At 35.1% G+C, this 14,066-nt stretch overlaps 1 protein-coding gene across 1 annotated transcript in view; it reads right to left on the bottom strand.

The window, feature by feature from the left end:
- Ascc3 (activating signal cointegrator 1 complex subunit 3) overlaps window positions 1-14,066 on the bottom strand; it is a 289,294-nt gene that overhangs the window by 82,674 nt on the left and 192,554 nt on the right. Inside the window, exons 31-33 of the mRNA XM_050120173.1 lie at window positions 5,516-5,653; window positions 5,311-5,431; window positions 4,170-4,302 (exon numbers count right to left, since the gene is read on the bottom strand). Coding sequence (XP_049976130.1) covers window positions 4,170-4,302; window positions 5,311-5,431; window positions 5,516-5,653 — 392 coding nt within the window. The remainder of the gene's footprint in view (window positions 1-4,169; window positions 4,303-5,310; window positions 5,432-5,515; window positions 5,654-14,066) is intronic.

The raw sequence follows: 14,066 nt of genomic DNA, 5'->3' as shown, positions 1-14,066 counted from the left end.
TAAAATGTTTCACTGTCACATTATACACAAGAGGAGGAAACTGTGGGGCTAGAGAGACAGCGCAGAAGACCAGAGCTCAGTTACTGGTACCCATACTGCAACTCCAGTTCTAGGGCATCTGATGCCCTCTTCTGGCCTCCTTTAGCATGGTAGGCATGTTGGTGCCCTTACATACATGCAAGCAAAACATTCATACATATTAAAAAAATCCATTAGAAAAGAAAACTGGATTGCTAAATGTGCATTAACAGAGAACTGAATTAGCTATGGAATATTTTATGACATAAAATATTAGTAATGGTCATAGCACAAGAAAAAAAAATTACCCTTTTACTATACAATGCCCAGAGTAAATTAGTTTTGTGATAAATGGGTATGTTAAATCAAATTCTTTGAAAATACATGAGATGGTCATATGACATTTATCACTTGTTTTTGTGGCGAATTAGATTCACTTATTTTCAGAAACAGCTTTTGTATTTACAGGGTAAAGTGTATTTGTGTATATATATATATATATATATATATATAGATAGATGTTTCGTTTTGAATTTCTGTATTCATTCAAAAGATACACAGGTCTATTAAGTTCTTAAGATGATTTCATTAATGAATTTTAGCATTTAAGTTATTCTGACTCCATAAAACAAACTAGAAATTTATTCCTAATGTTTCTTTTCATCCCCTCTCTCTCTCTCTCTCTCTCTCTCTCTCTCTCTCTCTCTCTCTCTCTCTCAGCTCTTACTATGTAGTCTAGTCATGGATAATCTGGAATACGCTATGTAGACATAGATTTTTCTCAAATCTGTTTCCTAAGTGCTGGGATGAAAAGTATGCACCACCACACCCTGCAATTCCTACCTTTTCTATTACTAGGAGAAAGCTCATTAATGGCTGGCATTATTCCTTCTATAGTACAAAGAATTCAACAGTAAAGTATCTGCATCATAAGATTTCATTATGAAAAAAATTGTGCATTCTGAATTCAATTGCTTTGACATATCTGGTACTGATAACTTATATTCTCTTTTTTATTGTGCCAGTTTTAGTAGTTTTTAAAATAAATTTTATTCTTTGAGCTAATGTGTAAAAATTATTTTTATAAAGTTGTTCATAATATTTTATCTTTTTAATAATTGTGATGTTTTTCTAATCCTGGTATTTAGATATAAACATATAAAGTTTCTTCATATTTGGAAAACATAATCAAATAAGCAAACAGTAGAACCTTGTTGGTAATAATTCAGTGATCTAAGCTTCTAGGGGGAGGGGTTTTTAGCTGGAGGCTTCACCCCAGCTCCTGGCATAAGCTCCCTCCCCTGGGAGCTGCCTCAGTCCAAACTCCACCTCCGAGAAAGCCCACCAAACGGTGTCCCCTCCACAGGGAGGGTCAAGAAAGCCCACCAAATCTTTAACTCCTCCCCAGGGAAGGTTGGGACCACTCCCACAGGCTATTTAAACTGCCCCCGCCCAGAGAATGAACATGTGGTCTCCATGTTTTCCCAGGGCCACTCAGGAGCACTCCATTAAACATGGGTATCTTTAATTTGGTCTGCTTGGGATTATTTATGTTGGCAGAGAGATCTAGCATCTTAAGAAAATACTTAACATTTGGAGGGCCCACTGAGATGCCAAGCCAGGTAGACTAAATCTTTCCACCACAGGAAAACCTTTGGGCGTCTTGTACTCAGCAGCTAATGGCAAGCACTGCTTCTAGGCTGGTGCTTTCCAAGGACTAAGAGAGACTTGGGATTGCCTGCATAGCTAACGAAGCTGTCTCATTTCTGCTCATTTATCCCTCTTAGATCTGTCTAATGGCATTTGATAAGATACTGGTAGCTCGTTACTTCATTTGTTAAGTGTCCTGCTAAAATACAGACAGGTGTGCTTCTTTAACAGACTTCATAATCCAGGACTAACAGGTGGGCTCAAAGTTTCCAGTTCCTTTTAACCTAAAGCAATAGCCTTTTGCTATGACAGCAAAATGTAAATCTGTTCCAGTTGACTTACAGATACCTACAGGTTCCTGGGAAAGAGTTCTGCTGCTGTATCAAAAATCAGGTCTGGTAAAAACTAACAGTGTCCAGAGCCTATTTTAACTCCACATACTATTTTCAAACATATTTTACAGGTCACCGCTGCTGTCTGGGCAAAGACAAATTTACTAAGCGCTCTCCAGACAACACCAACACGTGTACCAGCTTCTGGGACTTCACCATTGATATCAACTCTCCACTTACCAACTAAAATATGGTTTTATCTGCTATTGTGTTCCACTTATACATCTGAGCCTCACCAATACAACCAGGGCACTTCTCTGTCCCATTCTTTCTGGGACAGAGAGTTAATGACTCTTTCCATGACTAGCCCATTCATAGGGCCAATAATAACAATATATATTTTTTTCTCCTAGCTACCTGCCTTCTCATCTCCCTCCAAGAAACAGCTGCCTGATATCTCCAGGATGAGAGTAAAATGGATGCCACTCCAGCCACACCTCTGGCTAAGCGTGAGCCCACCAAACCCCAGATCTCCCCTTCCCACGTCACCCCATGCCCGCAGGAAGCAGCCAGACTTGAGCTGGTGCCCCTTTATCCAATGAGTCTAAATTTTTGGTTAAGGGGCTTCATCTCAGCTCGTTGGCACACCTTTATCGAAAAAGTCTGGAATGTTTGGTCAAAAGCATCACATCAGCTCCCTAACACCCCTTTATACAAAATGTCCGGACTGTTTGGCTAGGGGCTTCACCCCAGCTCCTGGCATAAGCTCCCTCCTCTGGGAGCTGCCTCAGTCCAAACTCCACCTCCGAGAAAGCACGTCAAATGGTGCCCCCCCCCCCACAGGGAGGGTCAAGAAAGCCCACCAAATCGTTAACTCCTCCCCAGAGAAGGTTGGGACCACTCCCACAGGCTATTTAAACTGCCCCCGCCCAGAGAATGAACATGTGGTCTCCAGGTTTTGTGGGGTCTTCGCCTCTCCATGTTTTCCCAGGGTCACTCAGGAGCACTCCATTAAACATGAGCAACTTTAATTTGGTCTGGTTCAATCTGGGTGGGATTATATTATGTCGGGCAGAGAGGTTTGGTGTCTTAAGAAAATACTTAACAAGAGGGACCGAGGCATGGAACCTGCAAATTCAATGCCTGGCTAGGGTACTGAGTAAGTCCAAGGTCCAATTGGGTAACTTAATAAAACCCTATCTCAAAATGAAAAGCAAAAAAGGGGGTAGTGATATATGTAGTGGTAGGGTCTACCATGCTGCAGGCCCTAGGTTCAATTCCTGAAGATCACACACATATAAAAGCCAAAACAAGCCAACATTTGGGAGTGCTAAGGTCTTACTGAATGCTTTCCTCACAACAGATATTGGTTCCAAGAATTATTGATCTTATCCCCACAAATACAAATGAGCAAGTTAAAATTGCTATCACTCCCATTTATACACAATGAAAAGTGAAAGGAACTGCTTAAAGTCAAGCAATTTAGTGGCAGAGCTCAGAATTCAATCTGGGTCACCTGGGCCAGAGCAATGGTTCAGTGTGCATGGCAGCCATACAACAGTTTCCCATAAGATAATAATAACAGCTGTATGTTGTCTCACATTGTAAAGTTATGTTATGAGTATTACTAATTGTTTTTTAGTAAAACATAACCAGGACAAAAAATACCCAAACAAAATTTGGGGAAAAAGAAAGAAAGAAAACGCAACCATTAAGTCTGTTTTGTGCTGGCCAACTACTCCTAGGCACAAGGTCTACCCCACATTGTGGATGATATACAGTGTTACTCCACTGGGAAAAACTGATTTTCCCTTTTCCAAGAGATCAACTGCAAATAGCTTCTTTGTTAGAGCTTTTTACTTTGCTTTGATATTTTTTGTTTTATCTTTTTTTTAAATATTTATGATGTTTTTCTAATCTATGGTTTTTTTTTGTTCTTTTTTGTTTCTTTTGAGACAGAGAGAATAGGGAAGAGGAGAAGGAAAGGGAGATTGCATGAACATGAAGTTGGGTGGGTAGGAAGATATAATCTGGGAAGAGCTGGGGGATGGGAAAGAATATGATCAAAATATATTGTACGACAAACTTATTTTCAATTGGAAAGAAACATAACTAGAAAAACACAAATTCATTATGAAACAAAACTCATTTGTTTAAGACCAAACTTACCTTGATTCAACTGGGAAAGGTTCATAAAGAAATTTTTTATAAAAGTCTTTTTTTATATCATGAACAAGAATTACAGCTTTGCCCTGGTCATCGAACTGAGGTCTCCCAGCTCTCCCCATCATCTGCAGCACATCTATGAAAGAGAAAATAAGAGGCACCCTGCAGTGACACTGAGCACAAAGTAAAGTTTCTGATCAGGTCACACTTCTAACAACAAAGACTAATAGTTAATAGGATATTTTAAGAAAATGTGTGCTTCTCTGATCATCACTATTACAGTCTTTAACATATATATGTCTGTGTTTATATACATAATATAATCACATACATATGATACATTCAAAAATTACATTAAATAAGCAATTGTGATTAAGACTAAACTCTTAAAATGGCAGTTTACACTATTTGTTAAATGAAGTTCTCTTAAGTTACATGATTTAAGATGCCATTTAACAATATTGATATTGTAGGGTCTGTGGAGATGGCTCAGTGGATAAAGCACTTCTGCACAAGTGTGAGAACAGAGGTTGAAAACTCAGTACTGATATCAAAGCCAGAAGGGTATGGCAGCTTCTCTGTATCCTAGCACATGGGAGATAGAGACGGGTTCCCAATACAAACTGGCTAACTAGATTAGAAGAACGCTGGCTTTAGCAAGAGCTGCCATTCTTTAGTAAATAAAGTAGAGAGTAAATGAGAAAGACAACTGGTATCAACCTCTGGCCTCCACCTGCATGTATACACACAATGCTGCTGTGCCCGCCCACATGTGCACTCACACACATTGTGAGCATGCATATATACATACATCCATCCACACAAACTGTGTAGTAATTCTATTTAAAAACTATTTAGTTTTTGAAATCTATTAATTATAGTTCTTAATCAAAACTTATTGTCTCTAATAGTTATTAACTAGTACTTTTATGAATTTGAAATGACTAACTATGGTTGTGATTATTAATGAATTGGGCAAGAAATAAAAAGTTCAATATTTACTGAAGCATTTATACTAAAAACAAAGACTTCTTAACTTGATTATTATACACATGAGACGAGTTCTCAAAATTTAATTTATATAAACCTAAATTGCTAAAGATGAAAGACAAGTTTAATATATCTTTGAACTAAGAAAAATTACCTGTAATGGGAAAATCCACATAACGTCTTGTTTTTCCATCATAATATTCAGTTCCTTTAATAATTACTAAGTGCGCTGGAAAGTTTACACCCCATGCTAATGTGCTTGTAGCAATAAGAACCTAAAAGATAAACATAATGCTTTATAGCTAAATAAAATGAAACTTCTATGTCACTTTTAAATATGTGTTCAAGGGAAAAGGTACCTGGACTTTACAGTTCACAAACAGCTCTTCTACAGTTTTTCGGTCTCTTTCATGTAGCCCAGCATGATGCATTCCTATCCCAAAAGCTAGAGTCAGCTTCAGGTTGGAATCTCGTATTGTCCCAATGATGTTCTCCATCTGCCAATGCAAGGGCAAGTCTAAGATGTAGGTGCATCAGCTTTAAAATATTCATGCATTTCAATTATGTTAGATTGACATACCTTTTGTTTTTTGTTTTTGCATTTTTTTCTGGCTTTAATAACATTATATGGCCATAAATACATAATCTATTTACTGCTTTCATTAAAGCTGGGTAAACAGAAAATAATTCCTTCTTGGTAAAAACATATTTTTCATACTACCCATTTTAGTATTATTTAACAATAGAAAAATACATGATGATAAATAGAAATTATTCTTAATGGTTATGGAATATTTAAAAGGATTTAAAGTTGTCTAAAAAGGTTTAGTATCATTATAATAAAAAGACACTTATCTTTTCAGATCTGAGTCTAACTTGAGAAAATGCAAAAACAAAAAGAATCCGATATAATTCTATCAGAAAGTATTTACCACAACAAAGTTTCATACTAAACTTAGGGCTCATTAAGTCACATGACTGACTCCATTTCTTTATCTGTAAATTAGAAATAATAAGAGTAATCTTATGTACGCATTTAAATCCTTCCATTAAAGTCATGTAATAAGTAACTAGCCTTATCTGAAAATTTGCCAATGGATAAAAACAGTTTGAAGATACTTGGAGGAGGTCTATTCCAAACTTTTCTGCCAGAAAAGATGCTAACTATAATCATATCAGAGCCTGAAAAAATTTTAATTGTTAAAAAGACTACTTTGTTTATATCTTATTGCTTTGATCAGTAGCTAAAAGCCTTTCATATCTTCTAGTTGCTTTTTTGGGGGTGAATTACCATTTTCTTTAATTGATGGAACATCTCTCTTTTGCTTAGTGGTGTAATATAACCAGTATACACACTGATGGGTAACAACCTTTCTTTGCCTATAAACATCCTTATTTAGTTTTTCAAACATCATTTTATTTATTATTTAAAATAACTTGACAGACCAAATGTTTCTAAGTATTCACTTATGTTTTATTACCTAGAATTTTTCTTAAGCACCTACAAAATATTCATTTGCCTACTATTTAACTCCTGTTGTAGTTTTAATTTGTACCTAAACAATTATATATCCTTATTTAAAATTATGGTTAAAATCCAAAGTGTTTCTTCTTCTATCAATTTAACTGGAAATGATGGCTATGTGATTCCTTGTTTCAAAGTTAAACTATACAATTTCTTTCTTATTTAAAGTTTTTTAATATATTAAAAATGCTAGCTTTTTATTTTTATAGAGTTTATGTCTAAAGCTTCCCTTATTTCAGTTAAATTTCATACATCTATCTACATGTTTTTTGGAACACATTTAATAAATATTTTTTAAATGTTCTATTCATCTCCACTGTACACTGGATATAATGAATGCAACATAAACTTGATGGCAATGGCAGAAAATTTTATTTGCTTATAAAATTTATTCCTTATATAGAACTAAACAGAAAGTCCAATCTCCTCTTCTTAGTGGTCTTCTGCTTGTCCTTAAAGCAGAGAGTAACCTCAGGGACAGCATAAGAAGTTTTCCCCTTCATGGGCATTCAGCATCACACCCTTAAAAGGGTATTCCATTTTAGTTATTTCTATAGCCTTATCAACACATGCCATTAGTACTCAATACTGGAGGGAGAACTTGGAAAAAGATCATGGACAATTTTATATGCTTGAAGTAGAAATACAAATAAATAATACTGTCTTCAGATCTCATTTCATTTTTTTTCCTCCTGACAACTTCTATCATGCACAACTAGAATACATTTCCTCTTCTGGGTGTGCATAAAGTAAACATCTCAAAATCTCCAATTAAGGGAACTTTATTCGGTTGTTACATTTTAGAAAAGATACACAAGTCCATATTATCTATGCAAGGAATAACTGCTTGCATTCATATTCCTTTGGTTTTCATAATTTAAAAAACATAAGATTTTAGAATGTGGGAACAAGCTGTCTTGTACTAATAATACATAAAAAGAAGGGAACGTTTAATAGTAAAATTAATTTATAGAAAAATGATACATTAAGTAGGCAATACTATGAATATCACACATATTAGAAACGTTATTTGTCGACTTTCACTGTTAGTTGTGTGTATTAAAAGTTCATTCTGTTTTATAATACATAACAGCTTTTGCCTTTATCTGTGAACATAAGAAGTAAACTTCTCTGAAATTTACTATATATATGTACACTGTCTTCAATGAAATTAGCATAAGAAAGTTCTTATTGTTTAATAAATTATTTCTGAGCCAGCTGCACTGCATAAGGTATTTCCAATTTATATTGATTCACTGATGCTTTTAAACTTAAAATTACTTTTAGATTTTTCAGTTTTATAAACAAAGCAAGTACATATGAATTGTGTGATTCACGATGTTCCATGACAGTCATGCCTCAAAAGTAATGTGCCATTTGCTATTCAAAAACTAAAACACCTTGTGACAGGAGATTTGGAGGAAGAGGAGCTATTTCTCACTCTCCTCACCTCTCAGTCACATAAATCAATGCATTAAAAAGGAAGCTTTGCCTATCTGAGCTGGCAATCCCTGAAATCCTCAAGAGGACAATCACAAAAACAACTTCATTTATTACACAGGTTCTAAGGATGAATCTGAATTTTCTGAACAACATAAGGGAAAATTATAGATGCTAATTAGTAAAATAAAATACTACTAAAGTAGCCCAAAGGAATTAAAAAAAATACATTTTATTGAATTATATGTACTTGTTATTGTTTTTAAACTGAGTTTAATTTTGATCAAATTATTTTAAGTCAAGCAAAAAAAATTGGGAAATTTTCAGGTAGTAAAAGCTGAACCTTTTAATAGATATTTCTTTAGCATTTTTTACTTGTCTCCTGTTGTGCTATCGATTTATAAAGATTACCACAGATTATTCTTTATACAATGCAGCAGTGTTAACATCACACTTAGTTTATTTATACAACTTAGTATGTTTTAAATTAAAAAGTTCCATTGATTTTGAAATCAATATAGTAACCTTTCTCAACTTTGATTCAATGAAATAAGATTCTCAACAAGTATTTGGGTTATCATCTCAATTTCTCCAAGGATATGTAGTACGACTTCACCAAGACATATGGCGCATTATTTATTACATAAAAATGATTCCATAGCACTGAAAGGGTTAACTGTTGGTAATATGGGTGCTACATGACTAACTACAACAATGAAAACAATAGGAAGTTTCAATTCCGATGTACGGTTGGTTTAATAAATATTTGCTGTAATGCATTGGTATTTTTCCAATAAACAACCTTTGAAATATATCAGACCACCTAATAGTTAAACAAAAAATATTTGAAATTGCACATAAAAGAGAAACAGATCTATATGCTTTCGAGTGATCTGTTTAAGGGGTGGGAGAAGAGACACATATGTAAGTTGTTGAACCATTTACTTTAACTTAATAGAATTTTTTATATTTTAAATTTATTATACTCAAAAAGCTTTTGTAGAGAGATAGGATTCCATTTAAGTAGATACATTACTCTGAGCCTAAAGTACATTCCAGTCAGAATATAATTCAGCAAGTTGATGACAATGCTGGCTCCAAAAGAAAGGAGACCAGATTGGACAAGAATGAGCTAACAGACTGTGCAGCCCAGTTCTGTCCCTTTGAGTGTGATATATTGTTTCAAGATGCTAACATCCCATAGCTTCTCAAAGCATATCTGCTGTGCTGGTTTTCCCATTTTCACAGAATCCTCATTATCAGAACTCTGTACTCTTTTTCAAAGCATGTCAGACTCAGACCATATGCCACTGAATAATGCTTATCAGTGGTCTAAACTGTTCAACAGAAGATACACTAAGCAGAGAATCATGAAAGTTACAAAGACTTCTAAAAACAGGAGTCAATCAACAATACTAATACAGATGTTAAATGAAGTTTAAGTATTTTCTTGTAATTACAAAGTATTAATTTCTTAACTTGTTTCTCTATGATAAACCCCACAAATGGAAGAGGAAAAATTAACAATGAAGAATAAACATAGAACATTTTATTGATGTTAACAGAAAAGAATTCTAGAAAGTTATTCAAAATAAAAGTTTCTAAAATTTCCCAATACTACAAAATTATTTTTTCCTACCTTCTCTCAATGTCAATCACACTTTAAAAGATTTACCATATAGCGACATATTAATTTTAAGCATATACATATGTGATTAAGGAAATAAATCTGCCTGAGGGAGAAGCTTAGCAATACAGCACCTGCTTTTCACATATAAACCCATGGGTTCCATTTTTAGTAATGCTGATTAAAAAAAATTACATGAGAAATAAACACAAATTCACACAAAAGTGTGAATTACAAATAAGTAAATACACACCTAAACAATAAATAAAATCTAAACAATAAGAGATTTGCTACATTTTCCATATTCCATAGAATACCATTTAAAATTACTTTTTCCTTGCCTAATTCTTACTTATCATAATATACAAATGGAATCTCAAGGTAAAATATTAACACGCTTTCCTCACTCACATTTCTAAGTTAATTCCTTATACCACTAGCAGAAAATCCTTCTAAACACTTCATATTTACTTTTGTACATAGCTTTGATGCTTATTCCCATTTTTAGGGAGTTTTGATTCTAATACATGCTTGGAGAATATGTCCATATATTGGGGTGCTTTTCAAATGCAGAACAGACTGAGTTGAAAATGAATATTACAGAGTTATCTTTTTAAAGTAGCACAATTACATTTTATTAATATTAATTAAATCAAGATATGATAACCAGAAGGGCATAAACAAAAGGTCAAAGTTCACCTTATAGCTTTCAGCAGACTTGGCCTATTTATTTGGCATACTCAGTGTTGCATAACCATGATATTACAAATGTTGAGTATCTAATTTTAGGATATCTGCAGATTCCAATCGGGCACCCCAATCTATAATGTTTCTAAGGTGATACTTTCTAAGCACAGGCACAATCCATAACAGTTACCATGCTAAAAATACATTATTTTTAAGGATCTGATATGCTCTTAATGCATTTACTTTCCACAGCAGTCCCGTGAAGACAGTTGTTACCATTCCTTTTACATGTGAAAATTTGAGGCCTACCAGCCACGTAGTATACTGGGATCGTATAACTAATGGTAGACAGTCAGTCATGATCCCAGCACTGCGGGATGTAGTTTATGCCTTCCAGCACAGTGCCCCATATATTACTACATGAATGAAAGACCACTTACAGTTACAATGTTCACTAGATCTCATTGTTCCAGACTGTATGCAGAAAACAGGCTAAGATTTGATACAATGAGTAATTATCATTTATACACTGGAAAAATCTACTCAGATGATTTGCAAATATTCTTTAGTATTTAAATATCTCTATACCTATGCCTAAAAAAGAACATCTCAATTATCTTGTTCTATAAACTAAAACCAAATGCCATCTCTTTCAATTTCTTATGATTGTGAAATGGCATAGTCTTGTGAGTTTCTTGTTCTTGTAGCTATTGATATTTTTTATACATTTTTCCTCTTCAAATTTTTTTCATCTTATCTAAGGTTAATATGTTGCTAATAAGCCTACTTACTGTAAATATTGCAAGTTAAAACAAACAAACAAAACAGACCAAGTTTGCTACCCTGTGTTTGGGTACAACTTGTCACTTGCTGCATCATCCAAAGTAATCAATCTTTCTGCTCTAGTTTTTGCACCTGGAAAACTGGGATAAGATATATGTTCTACAAATTTATGACTAGATTTGATAATAGATCCTTTAAAGAACTATAAAGTACTCCATGCATGTTACCAACTAAAGCAAAGAGAAACAGATTGTCTTCTGTTGTTTAAGGAATGAAAATTGATGATCCCAATCACACTGGTATCCCGTGAGTCCCAACTAGACCCAAATGTTCAATTGATGATCCCAATCACACTGGTATCCCGTGAGTCCCAACTAGACCCAAATGTTCAATGCTTAGCAAATTCACAGAGGTCTGTTTTCCACACCATTTTTAGACATTTCACATCATAAGCATTTCCATAGTTTTTAAGAGGGTTGAGGCATGGTTTATGCAAAGAATGGGTGCAGGGTTGAGGAGTATGTGGTGTTTCCAGTACCCTGCACTAAGCACAGTAAGATCCTTGTCAGAGTGAAAATAAAAATGGGCCAAGAATGCACGTCAGTGGTAGAAACTTGCTACATTGGTTACTAATCATGTTGCTAGGACAAAATGCCTGACCAAACTAACTTAAGGAAGAGAATGTTTATTTTGGCTTGCAATGAAAGTCCATCATGGTAGGGAAGGCATGGCAGTCAGTGGGAAGCAACTGGTCACACTGTATTCAAGGTTAGGAGACAGAGACCAATGAATGCTATCACTCAGCTAGCTGGCTTCTTATTCAATGAAACCCACGAGATAGTGCAATTCCCATCGACGGCAGGTCATCTAGATAATCACCACACCTGTTCAGATTGTGAGAGGCCTGAAGTTTGGTACTGTGTATCACTAACAAAACAAAACCCAGAAAGCAACCAGGGTAAGATTTATTCATGAGTTATTAAATGTTTTGTGAATTACTTCAAAGTAGTAAAGTTAGCAACCTTTTAAAGTTTTGTATAATTTAGGAGGTTTTTAGCCCATTAATCTGAATTTGCAAGATTTAACTAAACTGTTTTATTTCTCATTTTTCTTTTTATATTGTCTCCACCCATATCCAATGCCTGGCTTGCTCCAGTCAGAGAGATACTTCTTTTCCTGCTTTTGATCTTTGGAACAAGCATAAATTAACTGGCTCCTTTTATTACTTTAAGTATGTAGATCTTATTTAACAGCACACAGAAAGAAATGGGCAGTTTTGGAGATATAGTAAAAGTAAGAGAGTTAAGAAAGTAATGTAAATATAATCTATTTTTTTTAAAGATTTATTTATTATGTATACAACATTCCTTCCATGTATGCTTACATGCCAGAAGAGGGCACCAGATCTCATTATAGATGGCTGTGAGCCACCATGTTGTTGCTGGGAATTGAAGTCAGGACCTCTGGAAGAGCAGTCAGTGCTCTTAACCTCTGAGCCATCTCTCCAGCCCCTGTAAATATAATCTTAACAAAAGCCTAATCTTTTCCCAGCATTCTGCTACCTGCTGAGAGAAGAAAGAAAAGCAATATACAACCAGTGAATTCAGAAAAAGGGCTTTCTCCTGCTTTTGTACCTTTTGTACCCTTTAGTGCTGATTGGTAAGCACCCAGAGCTATCACAGTCCTGTTGCATGGGACTACATGGTTGATCACCTGAGGGAACACGATTTAGCAAACCTTCTTAGTGCCAAATCAAAAGCCACTCAACTGTGGTTCATTCCATTTCTCCGCACTCCTCTCATTTACTCTATAACCAGTTCCAAACTGGCTTCTGTTCATAACAGATTGCTCTTTGCCAAGTTCACTCACAGGGCCTCCAAGTGTTAAATGACACTGGGAGCTTCTCTCTCATACCATGAATTCCCTCCATCACTTCATGTAATCGAGCACTTTCTCCTGCACTGGTCTCTGTCTACTGGCATCTTATCACCTTTGACAGTTTCCCGTTTCCTATCTCACTTCAAAACAAGTGAGTCCTTGTGTGCCTCTTCTTCACACTGCCCAAGGCTGTTATATGAACTCACTTGGGCATGAAGTCTGCTTGTACACAGACATGTCCAACTCCATATGTTCACATCTGAAGTAGGTTTGACAGACCTCTTACATTTAATCACTTTGTAATTTCCACTTGAAAGTCTTAGGCATACCAAAAAAACATGTCAAATATAACTTTTAAGTTCAAATACCCTTCTTCCTTTATCCCATTCTTTATTTCTCAGAATTTCTTTTGCTGTTTCATTACGTAGCATTATTATAATCTGATTTAACAACCAGAGTGCCATTCTTGATTACTTTTTCTATCTTTCATCTATCATAAAGTCTTATTATTAATACTAAATATATCTTTCTGTTGCCACTGCCACCAAGGTATTAGGAGGCCTTACACCACCATCCCTACTAAGTTCTATGTTATTGTTCCAGAATTAACAAAATGTTCTCAAAAAGTGGAAGAAAGATCTGTTGAAATGGCTTAGTGGCTAAAGAATGTGCTACTCAAGTATATGCATTGGCGTTTGGATTCCCAGAACGTATGTATACAGACTGGCTGGCCATGACAAATCACTTGTAATTTCATCCTCAGAAGGTGGAGATACGAATCCCCAGAGCAAGCTGCCATATTGGTGAGCTCTAGGTTTGACTGAGAGAACCTCCCTCAATGAATAAAGTCAGAGAGCATTTTAGGATGATTCTTGGCACCAATTGTGGGCCTCTATATGCACATATATTCAAACACATGCAAAAATGTGAATAATACACAAGAAAAACAGAAAAAATGTAAACAAACACA

This window comes from Alexandromys fortis, unplaced genomic scaffold (assembly GCF_014885135.2).
Source record: "Alexandromys fortis isolate MF-2015 unplaced genomic scaffold, M_Fortis_MF-2015_v1.1 scaffold_141, whole genome shotgun sequence".
NCBI lineage: Eukaryota > Metazoa > Chordata > Mammalia > Rodentia > Cricetidae > Alexandromys > Alexandromys fortis.
The sequence above is the reverse complement of the archived record's forward strand: the minus strand, read 5'-3'. Positions and strand labels throughout refer to the sequence as shown.